The following is a 14,981-nucleotide window of genomic DNA, read 5'->3' as shown; positions in this document are numbered from 1 at the left end:
CTCCTAACAATTGATTATCATGCAGTGCAACTGTAACAATGGTTTTCTTTCCTGTTAACACCCTTTCAGACGCCTTTTTACCTGTTTTAATTTCTGTTTCAGCACTGAATGACCTCATAGGTCCCAGTGGTTGGCCTTTAACCTAAATTCTATGTTCAATTCAATTCAACTCAAGTATTACATTAATTTGTAATTGTTCTTTTTTTATCAAATGCATAGCTGAAAATAAATTCAAATAACATTCTAAATCTAATTAATGAAATGGGAATTTAATGTTTAAAATTACTGGATTTATTTATAATCAGTTCAATATCAGAAATGCTTTTGATTAATTGAACTTAAAAATGTAAAGATTCACAACAATTTTTTTTTAAACAAAAAACTTTAATTGTAGATAGCCTTTTGTGTGTGATGAATGCATTCAGGTGCACCGATTTATAAAGTTACTGAATGAAATTAACATTGAAATTCACTGAACTTGTGGAATTCCCTGAAAAAGTGTTACTAACAGTAATTTTAAGCAGTGCTCAAATACTCGTTAAATACCAAGAATTTAAGATGATGAGATGACAGTCAGAATTAAAAAGTGTGACTGCCACACCACAAAAACAACAACAAAACTCTTGGTGGTCAATGGAAGAAAAGCAGCATGTAAGATGATAAGGCTCACGGAAGGAATAATGTCTTCTTGCAACTCTGGGAAGTTAGATAACAAACATAGTGAAGGGACTTGGGTTATGCAATTGTCCTTCCAATATAATATAGATATAGATATAGAGATAGAGAGTATATAGATATATATAGATATATATATAGATATAATATAGATATATATATAGATATATATAATATAGAGATATTATATATATAGATATTATATATATATTAGATATATATATATAGATATATATAGATATATAATAATTATATATATAGATATATATATATATAGATATATATATATAGTATATATATATAGATAGATATATATATTATGATATATATATATATAGATATATATATATATAGATATATATATAGTATATATATATATATATAGATATTTATATATATATAGAATATATATATATATATATGATATAGATAGATAGATATAGATAGATATTAGATAGATAGATGATAGATGTAGATATAGATAGATATAGATATATAGAAAGATATATAGATATATAGATATATATATATATATGAGATATAGATATATAGATAGATATATATAGATATATATATAGATATATATATAGATATATATATATAGAGATATATATAGATATATTATATAGATATATATATAGAGATATATATATAGATATATATATATAGATATTATAGATAGCTAGATATATATATAGATATATAGATATAGATATATAGATATAGATATATAGATATAGAGGATATAGAGATATAGATATATAGATAGATAGATATATAGATAGATATATATATAGATATATATCGATATATATATATATATATAGATGTATAGATATATATAGATATATTAGATATATATCTATATACTATATAATATATATATATATATATATATATATATTACATATATATATGTATATATGTATAAAGCTGATCGTAAAAATCCAGGTAAATAACATAATTGAAACTGTATTAGATTTCCCTCATTACATTTACAGTATCCTTTACTGGGAAAAATAAATTTGATTAAATATCAGTATTGTTGACCACCTTATTGGCAGTTGTCATGTTATCAGAGGGTAATTAAAACCTTTGGGATGTCACACAGTTAAAAGTGATGAGACAGTGTAAATCGTGTGAAAAATAATAGTAAACTATTTTTCTGCCTCTACAGAATTGTAAGCTGTTGGAAGGATTAAGGCTTATGTTTATGGAACATAGAGTTCTGCTTTCGGGTACGCCACTTCAGAACAATGTCACAGAGCTCTTTTCACTCCTCAATTTCTTGGAACCAAGTCAGTTTGCATCTCAGGAGTCTTTCTTGCAAGAGTTTGGACGGTTAGAGTCAGAAGATCAAGTCAAGAAGCTTCAGGCCCTTCTGAAACCCATGATGTTGAGACGTATGAAAGAAGACGTAGAAAAAAGTTTAGCACCCAAAGAAGAAACTATCATTGAGGTGAGTGGTGGTGGCGGTCCTAAATGTAGTTGAATTTGTCATCTTTAAAGGTGGTAGGAAAGTAACTGATAGGTCATGGGACGCCCAGGGCATTCTGGGAATTACCATTCCCTGTGACCAGGTATAGATGCCAATAGTCCCTGGATCACACTAAGTTTTTTTATTAATTCTACTGGTTTTCCAGCTTGGCGCTAGTATTATCCTAATGGTAAGAACGAAGGTTTATTAGTTATGAAAAATACAAATTGATTACAAATTTGTCATTTTAAAGTGTTCCAACTTGTGGATTAACTTAGCGTGTTAATAACCAGCCCTAGGAGAGTCTATGTAAGACTCAAAGGTCTGGAAAAACTAATTCTTATTATTTTACTGAGCTTGTTGAATAATTTCTTTTCTTTGAAACAGGTTGAGCTGACAAATATCCAGAAGAAATATTACAGAGCTATATTGGAGAGGAACTTTGATTTTTTGGTGAAAGGTGCAACGTATGCAAATGTGCCGAGTTTGATGAACACCATGATGGAGTTGAGAAAGTGTTGTCTTCATCCATATCTCCTAAATGGTAAGACCTTATGGTATTTCTTGATGATGGGGGAACTCTGCAAATTTTTTCTTGAATACTTTGCGAATTAAGTATTTTGACAAATTGTTAGTCAGCTGTATTATGTAGAGGAAAGACCAACAGGATAGACACAAAATAATATTAACAACATTTTTAAAGAAAGTTAAATACTATGGTCATTGTTGAGGTGGCTTATACAAAGTCTGACATGTACAGATTTATTATTTTTTTTATTTATTTTTTTTTTATAATTAATTTTGTTGTTGACTAAAAGCAAGGAATGTTGTGCTTCTCCACTGCTAATTCCTTTAGTGGTTCACCCAACTCTGTTATTTTAAAATATTATCATAGTTTGTTCATATGTGAAACAAACCCTCGGTCTTAACAAGAGGATAAATCTTGCGCCAGCTTGAAACTGGTAAAGTTAACAAAATGGTGTTACTTCTCTTCCGGACCACCAGTCCAGATCTTCTCGCCATAGCCGCGACAGCAGGGGTCGGAGTAGGAGCAGCTGCCACCAGGATGGTTCTCGCCACAGGCGCCACCGCTCCCTGACCATCCTGGTAAGGACTCCCCTCCCGGCAAGAGAGTGGCAAAGATTCATAGGTCACCTCATCTTCCTGGAGAAGCTAGTTTCTCAGGGCAGACTGAAGCTGAGACCCATCCAATGGAACCTGAAGGACGGATGGACCTCAGGGGACAAGAGCCCCCTGGAACTAGTTGCCCCTGCTCAAGCTACGAGAGAAGCTCTGCGCTGGTCCGCGGGGGGGTTGGGGTTGCTGCTCTCAGATGTCCCTCTGGAGATGCTCCTGTTCACAGATGCGTCAAAGGAGGGCGGGGGACCCCACCTACAGTTGGCAATGAGAGGGGGCGCGTGGTCGGAGCAGGAGCGGGAGCTCCACAACAGGTTGGAGCTACTGGCCATCCAAAAGTGCCCCTCCAGGCCTTTTGAGACCGAAGACACAAAAGGGTGGCGGTCATGTTCGACAACGCCACTGTATAATAGCATACATCAAGAAGCAAGGGGGGCCTGCGGTCGCATTACCTATGCTCCCTGGTGGAAACCACCTTAGAGTGGGCGGAAAGCGTAGGGGCCTCCCTAACAGCGAGGTTCATCCCAGGTAAGAAGAAAGTGATTGCTGACTGGCTCAGCAGGCAGGGTCAGGTTCTAGGGGCGGAATGGTCCCTACATCCAGTGGTAGCAGCCGAGTTAATTGGGATGTGGGGATCCCCCTCCATGGACCTGTTTGCGACAAGCCTGAATGCCAAGCTTCCAGTCTTCTGCTCCCAGGTCCCGATCCAGCAGCAGCCTGGGAGGACGCATTTCAACACCCCTGGTATGCCCTGGATCTCTACACATTCCTCTCCTTCGGACCTCCTAGGGCACCTTCATAACCCAAGTGGCCCCCCTGTGGCCAGACAGAGACTGGTTCCCGGACCTCCTGAAGCTGACCGTCCTGGGCCCCTGGGAGCTTCCCCTCTGGCTGGACCTTATAAGGCAGCCCCACTTCGAGAGGTACCACGAGGGCCTGGACTCCCTCTCCCTTCATGGGTGGAGACAATTGAGTTGCTCCTGAGCCAGAGAGAATTCTCCTGGAGGGTGGCCTCCCACATGTCAGGGTGCCTTAGGAAGTTGTCCGCAGCAGTCTACCAGGCCAAGTGGAAGTTGTTCGGGGCCTGGTGCAAAGAGCAGGGCTTAGAACCCCTACGGGCTAAGATTCCTCACATAGCCGAGTTCCTGGTCCACCTGAGGAGGACAGGGGCTTTCTATAGCAGCTGTTAAAGGGGAATCCTGGATGTCAATCTGGTACCAACCAGAAAAAACTAGTTATTCTTCACCTACCTCAGCCAGGTACATGCCCCAGGGGTCGAAGACCACGACCTATGACCCGGTTGCCAGTCCCTTTAAGATACACGGGGATGGTAGGGAGGGCCTCAGTAACGTCATACATGGCGGCTATGACATCACATCATAGCTGATTGTGCCTGCCCTTTCAGCTCCGATGACAACTGCTACAACTACAGTTTCAGATTCAGTAGCATATACTTTATGGAGATGCTTCACAGGAAATGGACCCAGTCTCACCAACTTGAATCTTGAAAGATAAGTTCCACAGTGCATGCTCGAGTTAGATGCCCCTATTTCTCAGATTGAGGCTCAAATGAAAAAATGAAGGATCTAAGTGTATTCCAGGACAAAGCTTACTATGTATTTTCATGGCTGTCTCTTGATTGTTTAAAAGGATGTTTTTCTTTTAAAGAGTCGCAGCTTGATCAGAGGTTCATTGCTTGATCAGTGGATCATAAGGTTTTAACAGATTTCCTGATCAGTAAATCATAAGGTTTTACCAGATCTAAGGCTGCTCTTCACAGGCTGGGTTCTCATGTTTTGCCATGGAGGCATTGCTTTACTCCTTGTTTGACCCAATGGTCTGCTCTCAAGCATTTCTGCAGTGAAAGATCATCTCTTGAAATGTCATGAGTGAGCACTTACTGCTCAAGGTTCTTGCTGGCAGGAAGCAGCTAAAGCACATCATTGTATGCTCTTGTCATGCATGCTTTGGTTACTAACAATCACTGTGTGTGTATTGCATGTCCTTCTGAGATATCTCCAGCTTGCTATCTGTGGTGTACTGCCTCTCCCAGAAATATTTCTAACCCCATGGCACCTGATCTTTTCTCTTTGGACTTAGTTAATGAGTTCAAGGAGAGGCTCACTTTCTACTTAGTTAATGAGTTCTAGGGGAGGCTCACTTTCTTTGTCACCAGGACTATTAGCATCAACTTCTGTGCCAATTATGTCATCCTCCTTTGGCGGTTCTGCTTCCTGACTTCAAGTCACCCTACCAATAGAAGACACCCTCCGATCATCACCATAGATCATCATTGCCACATAGCCAGCAGCCTTCCTATAACCCAGAACTTGGTTTTACTGTATCAGTGATGCCCTGCTGATCAGTTGAGCAATTCCAAGTTATTCTTTTGCTGCGGACAAGGCCAGTATTAATTAAGCTTTTAAAGGTTCTACATAAGGGTCACTGCATTCCATTTTGTGGTGGAAAATATGTGAACTTGATGCATGATCTTATTATGTTTAATCTGACATCACAAGATTACTGAAGAGTAAATCATGCAAGCCTGTGCAGTAGACATACACATGTTGCAAGGTTTTCTTTTTTCTATTCAGTAAATTTGTGGTATCAGATTAAACAAGACCATGCGCAACCTCCTTTATAGTTCTAACACGTCTTTTACATTGAAGCTGATGCCATCTTGTTTTTGTTACTATTGTCACTAACATTAGTTTGCTTGTGTTTCAGAGCCATAATGAAAGTTAAAAGGGTGGGTTTCACAAAACTTGAGAAAAACTGAGTAACAATGTCATAGATTTAAGCGTTAAATAAATGAAAGAGTTCCCTGAGCATCCCCATTTACAGCAGTCTAAAGCCTAAATTGTTTCAGAAAATACAAGCAGAATATTTTTTAATATATAAAACTTCACAATTATGTAACATACAGTAATGTACATTAGTAAGAAATTAACATTCTTTTATAATTATGTAAAATATGTTTAGTAGAGAGTATATGGCCTGGAGCTTGGAATAAAATTTATTATAATAACATTATACGATGGGCAGCACTGTACAGTTTATATATTGGTAGTGCTACCTATTGTCCATATTGAGGCCACTTTGAGGTTGCTTACAGCTCCTTCATCCTGCATAAATATAGATTTATAATTATAATTCCTAAGACATTCAATGATGCACGCAGACAGTGGTTGTTTGGATGGATGGTTATCAGTGTCTACCTGTACTGTACTATGAACTAAAAGTAGGCCTCCATGTATTCATGGCTCATGTCGGTTACTATGTTGGGGTTATGGGCATCAGCATGTTTGCCATAATTTACCCGATAAACCAAGGAGGGACACTGTCAATCTGTGCTTAAGGCCAAGATCTTCACTTGAACAGAAAAGCAAGAGGTCACCATTGTGCCTCAGTATATGTCTGCAGATTTATTTTAATAGTAGTCTGTACAGTTGGATAGCCGGAAGAGCCTGGTTAAAAAATGTCCTTGCTGAATCAGTTTGCTGCATTGTTGAAAGACCTCTGCTGCTGTTCATCTCCACAACTGGACCCAGCAACTCTGCCAGTAGATGTGATGGTCCAGTCTTTGGACAGTCCAGTATCTTAGGTTTCTACCCCTCAGACTTTTAGGACTGATGCTAATGAAATTTTGAACATCAGTAAACTCATGGACAGTTACCCTGTTTTCTTTTGGTCACAATAAGAGTTGTTTCTGTACCTTATGGCTGTTGTCATAGACTAGCCTTTTAACCTGTTCTTTCACCCCCTTTTTGTAATATTTTGCAGTAGAGGACTACTAGCAACTGAAAATCAAAGGTAGAGTTTTGAGCCCTTTCCTCCTGGAGCTTTTAGTTAGTGCTATTAGAATGATTTGCAAGATTGAATGTGTGATGTGATCCTTGAATCCTTTAATGTGAAATTTTAGGACCTATTGTCATGGCAGTTATTCTGTTGGTTGGGAGTGATCAAGATAATTTATTCCTATCCTGATCTTGACTATATATACCTCATTAAAAATTGGCAAACAGGAGGCATATGTTGCCTTGCCTAAAGTACTCGTCTTTATACCTCATGTTCCTGTGTTATGTCCTTTATCACAATTTCATTATTTACAGGAGCTCTCAGAGATTTTGTTGGTTAAAGGTCCACTATGCCTTGTCTTTTGGGAATTAGACATTCTGCCTCTGGTTCTACTCAGCTCTTCAGAGATTTTTTGTAAATAATGACTGGGTAAATTTAAGTTTTCACATGAAAAGTTTTCCTGTAAACCTCAGTCATAATCTTCAGTGACTTTTTTTCCCCCTTTCATTCTTTGTGATGCAGGTTGACACACATGAATTACATGTGCACAGAAGGATGATTTTGCTTTTGAGCTATATAAAGTTGGTATGGTTGGGTTTGTCTTACAGAGTAAGGCCATTTATAATTAATGTACTTAATAGATAGTAGAAATAAGGTGATTTATTATAAGAACCCTGTGTTTGTAGTTTTTTCATTTAAATCTCAAGTATATGACCAGTTTTGTTTTTCTATGCTTTTTAATTTAAAAAATGTCTTTCGTTGACATTGGTTAAATTTGCTAGAAATTTGAATGTAACAAAGTTGAATGATAGCTTATTGTATTGAGTATTTACTTTGTCACAAATATTAGACTGTAAAAAGCCGTGCAACTTGTGGGAAACAAACTGCAAACTTCAATAAGTTTTAAAGTTACATGGTGTTCGTTATAATTGCCAAGTATTTGGTTTCAGTTCATTGGTTTTTTTTTCATATCCCTTTTAGTTTTCACGCCATTTTTGCTAATTTTGTTGCAATATTTGCTTCAATTGAATTGTTGCTTTTACACCAGAAAGGGCACTTCAGGTGTTAGTCAATTAAATGGATTTGAGTACGAATGAGCACTTGCTGTTTTTATTGATTGGTTAGTTTTCTCCAGATCTTAAGCAGTTGGTATTGCGTGTTATCAGGACTAGTGTGTATATAAATATATATTTATAAGGACAGCTGACTTGAAATTTGCACTTTTGTTTATAGGTGCAGAGGATGCAATTCAGCAAGATTATCGGGATTCTAATCCTGCACACATGCATGATCCAGACACTTATCATAATGCGCTTATCCAGTCATCAGGAAAGATGGTTTTGGTTGATAAGCTGCTTCCAAAACTACGAGCCAATGGTCATCGTGTACTTATTTTCTCTCAGATGGTCAAGTTATTAGATATTCTAGAAGACTACCTCATATTCAGAAAGTAAGTTCAGTCATTCATTTCTTTTAGTATCCAAGTATGTCTTAATATTATGCTCTTTTGGTGCTGTAATTCATCTTTAATATTACAAAGCATTTGTAGTTTGGTTGCATTGGACAGTTGATGTTTAATGTCATTGGAAACCAAGGTGGAATTTAGGGTGGTTAATATTTATTAGAATTTTATATGTTCCTTGTTGTAAAATCAAGTGAAAAATTTGACATTATTTCATGTTTTTCATAAACTTTTCTGTTCCATCAACAGGTATCCATATGAGAGACTGGATGGGCGTATTCGGGGCAATCTTCGCCAGGCAGCAATAGATCGCTTTTGCAAACCGGACTCTGATCGTTTTGTATTTTTGCTATGTACCAAAGCAGGTGGCCTAGGGATTAACCTGACGGCTGCCGACACAGTGATAATTTATGATAGTGACTGGAACCCACAGAATGACTTACAGGCTCAGGCTCGTTGTCACAGAATTGGTCAGTCTAAAAGTGTCAAGATCTATAGATTGCTGTGTCGAAGTACGTATGAGAGAGAAATGTTTGACAAAGCTTCAAAAAAATTGGGTCTGGATAAAGCAGTCTTGCAATCAATGAATACCGAACAGAGAGGTGGAGCTGCAGGTGGAAATTCTTTGGGCCTCTCAAAAAAAGACATTGAAGAACTTCTTAAGAAAGGTGAGGATTTTAGTTTAGTATGTAGGTGGATAGGTAAAAAAAATGTCAGATGGAGTGAGTAATAGAATCTGTCATTCAATAAAAATTGATTTGGTTTTTCAGTCTTCAAATTTTCCTTTATTTCAAGGAGTGCAATTATGTTTATTCAGGTGCTTATGGAGCATTGATGGAGGAAGAGGATGGTGCTGATGACTTTTGTGAAGAAGACATTGATCACATATTATCCAGACGGACAACAGTTATCCAGCATGAAAGTGAAAAGGGAAACACATTCTCCAAAGCATCCTTCTCTGCATCAAGTAACCGTAATGATATTGGTTTGGATGATCCAGACTTTTGGAAAAAATGGGCTAAGCGTGCTGACATTGATACTGAAGCAGGAGAAAAACTGCGAAAGGTAATGGATAGATTTCTTTCTCTTATAATTTTTATGATTGTAGCATATTTTGTACAGGAAAAAGCACTTAAACCTAATTATTTTTACTTGGAATAGAAATATTGGAAACTGAATGTGTTAGATTTTAGATTTTACAGTATGTTAAATGATGAATAGCCATGCTAATACTGAGGTGTATGGTCATGTGGACAATATTCCAATGAGTTAAAATCTGTCTGTTACTGATTATTTTTTAATTAATTTGTAGAATTTCCTTTTATTTGGAAATAACAAATTAACAAATATTTATCACACAGAAAAATTTGATAGTAGAAGAACCCCGAAGAAGATCACAAATACGACGTTATGGACATGACGAGTCTGTTCTGGACTGCAGTGATTTGGAATCGTCAACCAGTGATTCAGGGGCTGAGAAGGATGTTGAACCAGAAATATTGCCAGACATGATGACATCTTCGAGAAACAAAAATAGAGGAAGAGGCCGAGGACGGGGTACAAGAGGAGGCCGCGGTAGCCGAGGTGGACGAATGACGAGGGCATCCAGATGGGTGTTTGAAGAAGAAGCTGTTGATCCAGAAGTTGTGAGATATGGTCAGTGGTCTCGTTCTGAGTGTTTCAAAGTGGAGAAAGGACTCCTGGTGTATGGATGGGGAAGGTGGAAAGAAATTTTGTCTACTGGAGAATTCCGTCCTGCTTGGAAAGAAAGGGATGTACTGGAATGTGCCCGCATGATTCTCCTCTTTTGTATACGCTATTATCGAGGTGATGATAAGATAAAAGGTTTTATATTTGATCTTATAGCTCCATCATCGGATGGAAAGCCTCGAATTCATCACAATCACATTGGGCTCTCTGCTCCTGTCCCTCGTGGTCGGAAAGGTAAAAAAAAGATACGTGAAGCCAAAATTGTTGCTACTCACATGGAAGGTGCAGAATGGGCCAAGGAAGAGAAGTTTGATACAGATGTTTATTTAGATCAGGGGTATTCAAGACATCTTACCCGCCATTCCAATAAAGTACTATTAAGAGTTCGTCTACTGTTCTACCTCAAGCAAGAGATCATTGGTGATCACTTCACTCAGGTTAGTATTTAAATTTTCAAAATAGAATGAATTCATTGGCATTTTTCAATAGTTTCTTTTTAAAAGATATTGCTCATGCTTTCACTTGTAAAATAGATATTATGGAATAAGTATTTCTCATGCTTTTGCTTGTAAAATAGATATTGTGGAATAAGTTATCACATACTTGACTATAAACTGGCAATAGTAGTGTCATACTGGTTTTTAAAAAAGGTTATACTTTAAGTACCACATTGTCCCAGGAAGGAAAGACTAAAAATGTGGATTTTAAGCAGAATATTTTCTGTTGATGACATTTGCATGACTACAAGTGATGTCAGAATCTGAATGTAGTAATAATTTGCTTATAACTAAGAAACATTTTTTTCCACATCTGCCAAATTTAGATTGAAGAAGGATGCAGAGCGGGAGATTTGCCCATCAACCCACCTCCAACGGAATTGCCACCCAAGCCTTGGTGGGATTTAGAAGCCGACAGATCGTTGCTTGTGGGAGTATATAAGCATGGCTATGAACGCTACAATGTCATGAGAAATGATCCTACATTGTGTTTTCTTGTGCGCTGTGGACCGCCAGATAAAGCGGCACTTATGGCTGAAATTTCTTGTACCATGTAAGTGTTTTTCATATTAACTTTTCAGAATGTATTTTGTAAATAGCAGTAGGAATGCCATCATTATATGTGGATGCATGGCTTTTAACCCTTAAGAGCTTGGCTGAAAATAAGCATATGCAGCACCCCAGGTCGAGAAAACTTTGAGGTCAGCCAATTTAAGAAAAAACACATCAGTGGAAAGAGGAAGATATGCAAATGCTCATGGTGCAAGACAGCCCCTTGTGGGGCCTTTTTTACAACATGGTCACAAATTTTACCAAGTTATACATGTTTTTTCTAATAAATTATTTTATTTTAGTTTGTAAAATTGTAACTATAGCTCACACAATGTCAAAACAAATAAGATCTAAAATCAGTAACAAATTCTGAGTATTTCTTATAGAATAGTATTGTTCATATGCAAACAAACCTTTGGTCTTAGCAATAGGATAATTTTCTAGTGCCTAGCTGGATCCAGTTAAAACAATTGCAGATTGAAAAGCAAGGAATCTGTGAGATCTGGCAATGCATACATATATAGGGTGAAAACTGGTCAAAGACCACGTCATACCCCACGTTATCACGTTTAGTCTTTTTCTTACCACCTGGGTGAGCGATGCAGTTGCTCTCACTCTGTCCAACCTGGTGGTTTTGCCCGTTTTCGCTCTTTTGCCTCTGTGCGTAAGTGACCAGGGACTCAAGGTTTCCCATGTTCTCGTTTCCTGGCTTCTTCGGCTACGGACCCCCATTCAACATGCAGTAGGTTGTGCTAATTTCTGTACTATAACGAATCCCAGCCTGGAATGTCGTGTGTGGCCTAAATTGCATTGGAAGTCATTTTATAGTAATAGGGAGCATTGTAGAGTTTCAACACTTCTTTCGTGGGAAGGGTTTTCATCCCTCGCCCAGATGCTTAGTTGTCTTCCTCAGTCACACCCCCTGATGCTAAAGTTTGTTTGCCCGTCTCTCCTTCCTTTTCTTCAATTGATTTGTCTTTGGAAGTATCAGGAGGCCCTCGGGCTGATTAAATGTGTGATGTCACCCCCTCTCCCTCGGGGGTTAATTTGCTTCGTGGGAGGGAGGAGGCTACTTATCGGTTTCTTCCCTTTCAGAATCAGAGGCATCCCAAATGGCGGCGCTTGGTCTAAGGGGTTCACTTTCCTTGGAGGGTTTGCCGACGCATTTCATGGAACTTGCACCCCCCCCACCCCCCCGCCTCGAGCCTTGCCAGCTCTACCTCCTCCCCCTGGTCTTCTCTTATGTTGGTGCCCGCGGTCAGCCATTTTGTATTGCACTGCCTGGGTGTCATCTTATCGCTCTGCCAGCGAGGCCTGCCACTAGCTCGGGTCAGGGGGATGCTGTGACGTCTCTCAGCGCCTTTGGTGACATCACTCCCTGGTACGTTGGTGTCGTTGGTTGGGGCTGTTGCGCTGCCTCACTCCTCTGTGTCGTCATAGTTTGCTTCCCGTGATGTCATCACTGCCATCCGACGTATCTTCTTCCAGCCATGTCTGCGTATAAGGAAGGAGTAGTGTCTTCCTCCCCTCCATCGCCTCCATCTCCACCGTGTTGGTGTATCAAGCGTTGAGGGTTAAGGACTTTGTTTATTTCTTTGTCTATGAGTGAAGAATGGCACGTCCATGTTCCTGTACGATCAGCTGTTGCTGCGTTGTCGTCTTCGGGATGTGAGCGTGTCACAGCCTCGCACATATGTGCGCATGTTGGTGATTTGTCTGCTGCTTCTGCTCCAGTGCCTATTTGCTGTCTTAAGGATCTTAAAGCGCCTGTGAAAAGATCGAAAGTTGTAAATGCAAAGGTGGTGCAGCCGGGGTGTTCACCTTCCCCGCCTGATGCTGTTCGTGGTTTGACTCAAAGGAATTCTCGTTTTGCATCAAGAGTTTGAGACTTCTCCGTTGCACGTACATGTGTCTGCTCTGCATGGTTGCGTATGTAGACACATACGTGAACATGTACGTGAGTCATCTATTGCAAGTGTTCGTAGTAGTGTTCCTAGTGTTGTGATTGGTTCGTACTCAGACTCTGTCGTCTTTTGCTTTTACTTGGTTGGAAGCCTTGCTGGGGCTATGCAAGATCCTAAGTCATCTTTTCAGCTTCCTTTATCAGGGTATGGCCAGTCGGTCTTACAGAAGGTGACCGCCTCAGCGCCAGACTGGGACAGATCTCTTCAGTCAAGGGGTTCTTCCAAGTTGCTTCCTGCACCCCTCACGAGGCATAGGAAATATTAAGCTACAAACTTTGTCTGCTCGTTGCCTTGACATCTTAACCCAGACATTATACGTCTCAAGCCAGGTTTTACTTTGGAGCAGGTGAGGTTGGTGGTGCCATCCTTGTCTACGCAGGATGCCTTGGCGATGGAGTCTATGCCAGCCTCCATGTTCCAGACGGTGTTATGGTTGTGGTCGACGGCCATTGCCAGGATTGCATCTGGCAGGTCTGCAGAAAGGTTGGTGAGTGCATCATCTCTTGCCAGTTTGTTACAGTCTGGGGCCAAGGCATTTTCTTATCTTGCTCATCTTAGTGTCAATTTGTGGGTTAATCTTTTACTGATCAGAAAAAATGCAGCGTTGTCCAGGATTGCAAGATTGGTTGACCCTGAGTCCTTGTAGGCGCTGAGGAATGGGGATCTGTTGGAGTCTCAGTTCCTGCTACTTGGACTCAGCTGGAGGACGCGATAGACTGGTGGCGAGCTGACACGAAGGACAGGTTGGTGTACCAGGCTCTGTCCTCCTCCTCCTCCTCCTGTTCAGCAACAAATGCCAAGATCGTCGCCTGGTAAGCCTGAGTTGGATGACCAACGTCCCTTTCAGTCCTGCTCTTACATGCCAAGGAGGGGCTCCAGGGGTAGAAATAGGGGTGTCGCCAATAGGTTGGGCACCTCTCCTTCTCCTTTGCCATGGGTGGGGGTTGCCTGGCGGGCCAGTGGGCTAAGTGGCAGAGTTATGGGGCGGAGAAGCGGGTAGTATATGCTCTTGTGGTGGGGTATCTACTACCGTTGACTTCTCCCCCCAGCTCTCAGGCGAGTGTATTCCCCCAATTCTCCGAAGTTCTTAGATCTCTGGGAGGAAGTGTAGAAACTGCTGGACAAGGGTACTATAGAGAAAGTGTTACGTCCGTCTCGGGGATTTACAGTCACATCTTGGTGCTGAAGGCATCAGGGGTTGGAGGCCTGTGATCGACCTATCCACTATGAATCATTTTGTCAGGAAGATGAGGTTCAAGATGGAGTCCCCCCGATCAGTGTTGACAGCAGTGAGGGAAAACTACTTCATGCTGTTGATAGATCTAAGTGATGTGTACTACCAAATCCCTATACATCCATTGTCCAGGAAGTTCCTTCACTTATCTCTCGAGACGAGGTGTAACAGTTCAAAGTCCTGTGTTTTGGACTGACCACATCCCCTAAGGTGTTCACAAGGGTCCTCTCTCGTCTTGACTTGCTCATGCTCAAGGGATCTGTCTGCTGAGGTACCTTGACAACTGGTTGGTCTTTAGCGAGTTCCAGAGAGAAGCTGCTGCAGGACAGAGATCACCTGCTTTGGTTTTGTCTGGAACTAGGCATTTTGGTGAACCTAGAGAAACCGAATCTCATACCCAGTCAAAGAATTCTTTATGTAGGCATGGTCATCGATACAGCAGCGTCGAGGGTTTTTCCGTCGGATCAGAGGTTGG

General features: G+C 40.1%; 1 protein-coding gene across 6 annotated transcripts in view; it reads left to right on the top strand.

The window, feature by feature from the left end:
* Positions 1–14,981, top strand: part of LOC135224627 (chromodomain-helicase-DNA-binding protein 7-like) — a 271,651-nt gene that overhangs the window by 208,034 nt on the left and 48,636 nt on the right. For all 6 annotated transcript variants that reach the window (XM_064263825.1, XM_064263824.1, XM_064263819.1 and 3 more), the window contains 7 exons: positions 1,853–2,134; positions 2,540–2,696; positions 8,321–8,537; positions 8,799–9,217; positions 9,367–9,614; positions 9,911–10,696; positions 11,083–11,309. In XM_064263825.1, the coding sequence (XP_064119895.1) occupies positions 1,853–2,134; positions 2,540–2,696; positions 8,321–8,537; positions 8,799–9,217; positions 9,367–9,614; positions 9,911–10,696; positions 11,083–11,309 (2,336 nt within the window). The remainder of the gene's footprint in view (positions 1–1,852; positions 2,135–2,539; positions 2,697–8,320; positions 8,538–8,798; positions 9,218–9,366; positions 9,615–9,910; positions 10,697–11,082; positions 11,310–14,981) is intronic.

Source organism: Macrobrachium nipponense, chromosome 12, assembly GCF_015104395.2.
Source record: "Macrobrachium nipponense isolate FS-2020 chromosome 12, ASM1510439v2, whole genome shotgun sequence".
NCBI classification, from domain to species: domain Eukaryota; kingdom Metazoa; phylum Arthropoda; class Malacostraca; order Decapoda; family Palaemonidae; genus Macrobrachium; species Macrobrachium nipponense.
This window is presented reverse-complemented; position numbering and strand designations above follow the sequence as displayed.